General features: G+C 47.0%; 1 protein-coding gene across 1 annotated transcript; it reads left to right on the top strand.

Moving 5' to 3' along the window:
* Positions 1-267: 267 nt before the first annotated feature.
* On the top strand, positions 268-978 carry LOC308516383 (tubulin-folding cofactor B-like; the record flags this gene model as incomplete). The annotated part of the gene is given in 2 exon segments (XM_081087330.1): positions 268-672; positions 676-978. Coding segments are annotated over 2 exon segments (708 nt in total).
* Between the last annotated feature and the right edge of the window lie 4,253 nt (positions 979-5,231).

The raw sequence follows: 5,231 nt of genomic DNA, 5'->3' as shown, positions 1-5,231 counted from the left end.
TTTCTATTGAGGGATATAAATTAGTATCAAGGATTCATCTTTGGCAAGTACCATAGAGTAAGCATGGTAGAGGAAGAAAAAGACATAATTGTAAAGAAACTATTGCAGAAAATTGCAAAGGATGGAATACTTTCTGTATCAATTCTTTGAGACCAGAATTAACCTGATACCAAAACAAGACAAAAACGTTATAAGTAGGGCGTGAGGTGGCTGACGGGGCTGCAGACCCCCCTCTCCCCACACACACCCCCACCCCCAGAGCGCAAGATGGAGGTGACGGGGTTATCGGCGCCCACTGTGACCGTTTTCATCAGCAGCTCTCTCAACAGCTTTCGCTCGGAGAAGCGGTACAGTCACAGCCTCACGACAGCTGAATTCAAGTGTAAACTAGAGCTGGTGGTGGGCAGCCCTGCGTCTTGCATGGAACTGGAACTTTATGGAGCTGACGAGAAGTTCTGCAGCAAGCTGGATCAGGAGGATGCGCTACTGGGCTCCTACCCCGTAGATGACGGCTGCCGCATCCATGTGATTGACCACAGCGGTGCCAGCCTTGGGGAATATGAGGATGTGTCCAAGGTGGAGAAATACAGGATCTCACAGGAAGCCTATGACCAAAGGCAAGACTCAGTCCACTCCTTCCTGAAGCGCAGCAAGTTAGGCCGATACAATGAATAGGAGCGGGCACAAGAAGAGGCTGAGACCACCCAGCGCCTCACGGAGGAGAAGGCCCAGGCCAGTGCCATCCCTGTGGGTAGTCGTTGTGAGGTGCGGGCACCTGGGCAGCCCCCTGGCCGGGGCACCATCATGTATGTAGGACTCACAGATTTCAAGCCTGGCTACTGGATTGGCATACACTTCGATGAGCCACTAGGGAAAAACGATGGCAGTGTGAATGGGAAACGCTACTTTGAATGCCAGGCCAAGTACGGTGCCTTCTTCAAGCCGTCAGTTGTGACCGTGAGGGATTTCCCTGAGTAGGACTACCGCTTAGATGAGATGTAATGCCCAAGGAAGGGCATCCTCTTGCTCCAACTACCTTGCCCACTTCTTGCCCCTCCCTATGTGTGCCCGTGACTCTCTTCCCCGACCCTGTTTTTATTTTACTCACTTTGTTCCTACCATTGACTTTTGAGACTTGTGTATTAAATTTGCTGGACCTAAAAAAAAAACCCAAAAACAAACAAACAAACAAACAAACAAAACAACAACAAAAACCCGTTATAAGTAAACTAGAGAACAAATGTCCCTCATCAACATGGATACAAAATTGTTAAATAAAATCTTAACAAACTGAATTTAAAAATACACCATATTGATACAAACACTCAAATAAGTGAGGATTTTTCTAGGAATGCAAGGTTGGTTTATTCAATAAACAAAAGTGGAAAAGTATGTGATCATCTCATTAGAGGCAGAAAGAGCAATTGACAAAAAGAAAACTATTTCTTTAAAAATATATCAGTGCCTGGCCAGTGTGACTCAATGGTTGAGCATTGACCCATGAACCAGAAGGTCAGGGTTTGATTTGGGGCACTTGCCTAGGTTGTGGGCTCAATTTCAGTAGGGGCTGTGCAGGAGGCAGCTGATCAATGATTCTTTCTCATGACTGACCTCTCCTTCCCCATCTCTGAAATCAATAAAAATATATTAAAAATATCTCAGAAATCTGAGAATAAAGCAATTTTCTCAGTCTCATAGAATATCTATAACAAATCAATACCTAATATCATATTTAATTGGAAAAGAATGAATGCTTGTTACTTGATATTAAGAAAAAAGCCCCAAATGAATATAGTCTGAGGGCCTAATGTAAAATGTGGTAATGATAATTGATAAGACTGTATCTCACACACACCCTGGAAAACACAGAAAGGCAAGGGAGGAAGGAAGGAAGGAAGGAAGGAAGGAAGGAAGGAAGGAAGGAAGGAAGGAAGGAAGGAAAGAAGGAAGGAAGGGAGGAAGGAAATTATGTGGGGTGATAGATATGTTAATTAACTAGTTGAGGGAATTCTTTAAATATATATATATATGCATACACACACATATGTATACTAGAGGCCTGGTGTACGAATTCGTGCATAAGTGAGGTCTGGCCTACACCCATCGGGGCCGATGGGCTAGGCTAGCTGGTGGGGAGGGGCCATGGGAGGTTGGTGGCTGATCCTGCCCCTGATAGGGGTTGGAGGACAATCAGGGGTGAGGCTAGCCTGGGGGAGGGGCCTGGAGAAGACCCACTGAGCTGGAGCTGAGCATGGGCCCCAGGCTTCCCAGGAAAGATGGCCTTAGCAAGGAAACAGGAACCACCAGAAGGCTCTGCAAACAGACCCTGAGCTCCCCTTTGGCCAGGCAGACTCAGAGCTGGTGTCTCTGTGTGTACATTAGACACAGCCCAGCACTCGCCTTTGTCTGTTGGTCAAATCCATTGCATCAAAAAACATGTTCCCTTTCTTCTTTTTGGGCCCTTACAACAAATACAGGCCAATTGGAAGACACAGGGCTTAGTGGTAGAACCAGGCCCCACAATAACCCGAAATTTAGGCCCAAGACAACTGGGTAGCAATCTCCATGGAACAGAACACACTGTTTTAGAGTATTAATTCTCCCCTAAAATGTTCCCAGCTGCTCCTCTTTAGCTGGATTAGACTACACTAAGGAACCAAAGACCAAGTTTCCTTTGAGGGAGCCATGCTGCTTCAGTGGGAGGTGGGCCTACCATCTCCTCTCCAGGCCTGTGCCCCGCCCAGGCTGCTCCGTGCCCACTGCCCAGAGGCACTCCGTTGCAGTGGTGATGAAGCAAGCATTCCACCTAGCTGCTCACACTGCCCACTCTAAGCGGCAGCCCCCCCAGGACTGGGGGACTCCAGCGAGGCTGAGGGATTGGGCGCCGCCATTTTGTGGCTATGGAAACAGTCATCTTTTGTGGTGGAGTGATGGTTAATTTGCATATTGCACTTTTATTAGATAGGATATATACATACATATCCTATCTAATAAAAGAGAAACATGGTAATTGGCATACAATCGCTACCCTTCCCATTGGCTAATCAGGGCGATATGCAAATTAACTGCCAGCCAAGATGGCGGCCGGCAGCCAGACAGCTTGAAACTAACATGAGGCTTGCTTGCTTCAGTGACGGAGGACTCCAACGTTCCCCACCTGCCTAGCAGGCCTCTGAGCCTGCAGTTTGAAACATTTTAACAAATATAGAAGCTAAAAAAAACCCCAGAAACCTGCTTTCAGCCAGCTGGGATCTCAGAGCTGGAGTTATACATTGTTTCGAACCGAAACCAACCAGATACCTACTTTCAGCAGCAGAGGCATAAGAGCTGGAGCCTCAGAGCTAAAGCTGGCCCAGAATTTAAAAAAAAAAAAAGAAAAAAAGGAGCGGCTGGGAGCTTCCGTCACCCGCCAGCCTGAAAACAGCCCTCAGACCCTCACCCAGACTGGCCAGGCACCCCAGTGGGGAACCCCACCCTGAATGGTGTGTGACCAGCTGCAAACAGCCATCATCTCCTCACCCAGGCTGGCCAGGCACCCCAGTGGGGACCCCCACCCTGATCCAGGACACTCTTCAGGGCAAACCAGCCAGCCCCACCCATGCACCAGGCCTCTATCCTGTATACTAAAAGGGTAATATGCCTCCCGGCACCGGGATCAGCTTGACACGGGACAGCGCCCAAACCCCCTGATCACCCTGCAGCTCTGTGACAGGGGGTGGGGCCACAACTACCCTATCTGCCCTGCTCTGTTTGTGACAGTGGAAGGTGCCCCAACCTCCTGATCAGCCCTGCTCTATGCCTGATACGGGGGAGCTCCCCAACCTCTGATCGCCCTGCGGCTCTGTGTGTGACAGGGTGCAGCACCCCAACCCGCCCCCCACCCCACGGGCCCTGCTCTGTGTGTGACAGGGTAGAGCCATAACCTCCCCATCGGCCCTGCTCTGTGTGTGACAGGGGGCGGCGCCCCAACTCCCCTATTGGCCCTACTCTGTGAGTGATGGGGGGAGCTCCTCAACCCCCTGATGGGCCCTGCTCTGTGAGTGACGGGGGAGCTACCCAAACCCCTGATCGACCCTGCTCCGTGCATGACAGGGTAAGGAGCCCCAACCCCCTGAGGGGCCCTGCTCTGTGTGTGATGGGGGCAGCGCCCCAACCCCCTGATTGGCCCTACCCTGAGCGTGACTGGGGGTGGCATCGCAACCTCCCGATCCGCCCTACTCTGTGCATGACAGGGGGCAGCGCCCCAACTCCCCAATCGGCCCTGCTCTGAGCCCAACCAGGAGCTGCACCTAGGGATTGGGCCTGCCATCTGCCACCCGGGAGCAGGCCTAAGCCAGCAGGGCGTTATCTCCCGAGGGGTCCCAGACTGCGAGAGGGCACAGGCCAGGCTGAGGGACCCTCCCCTTCCCTTCCCCCCAAGTGCACAAATTTTTGTGCACCAGGCCTCTAGTGTATATATGTAATTAAGTATACATTTATCTCACAATGTATACTTTAAATATCTTACAAATTTATTAATTATGCCTCAATAAAGATGAAATAAAAACAAAAGAAAAAAGCCTAAGACATTATCTTTCAAAACTGTTATTTAATATCGAAATGCAAAAAAGGAGACACAAAAGCCATTGAGATTGGGTAAAAGTAGTAAAATTATCTTTATCATTAGAAAATAGTCTATATAGAAATGTTATGGAATCATCAAAAAAGCTGCTAAAATAACTACTTTAGTAGTTCTAGTAGTGTAAACTAGCTATTTTATGGGATAAAATGTTGACATACCAAAAAATATTTTATATACCAGTGTACACTTGGAAATTGGAATAAAAATTCAATAGAATTTGCATCAGCATAAAAATGTTAAATAATTTAAGATAAATATAACAAAAATCATGTAAATGAATACATTTAAAACTTTAAAATTTACCTGGGAGAAATGAAAGAATACCTACATAAATGGATGTATACTATATTTATGGATCAAAAAATATTGCTAAACTATCAATTTTCTCCAAATTAATGTTTAGATTCCTAATGATCTAAATGAAAATCTCATCAGGTATTTTTTTTTAATTGAAAAACTGATTCTGATATTCATATAGAAATGCAAAGACCTAAAAGAGCTAAAACATCTTTGAAAAAAAACAAAAAACAAAACACAAAAAAACAAAGATGGAGGACTTACTTCACCATCTGATTTTGAGATTTATCATAAGGCAATCACACTTCAAAAA

The sequence above is a fragment of the Myotis nattereri genome, assembly GCF_964212035.1.
Source record: "Myotis nattereri genome assembly, chromosome: 3".
NCBI lineage: Eukaryota > Metazoa > Chordata > Mammalia > Chiroptera > Vespertilionidae > Myotis > Myotis nattereri.
This window is presented reverse-complemented; position numbering and strand designations above follow the sequence as displayed.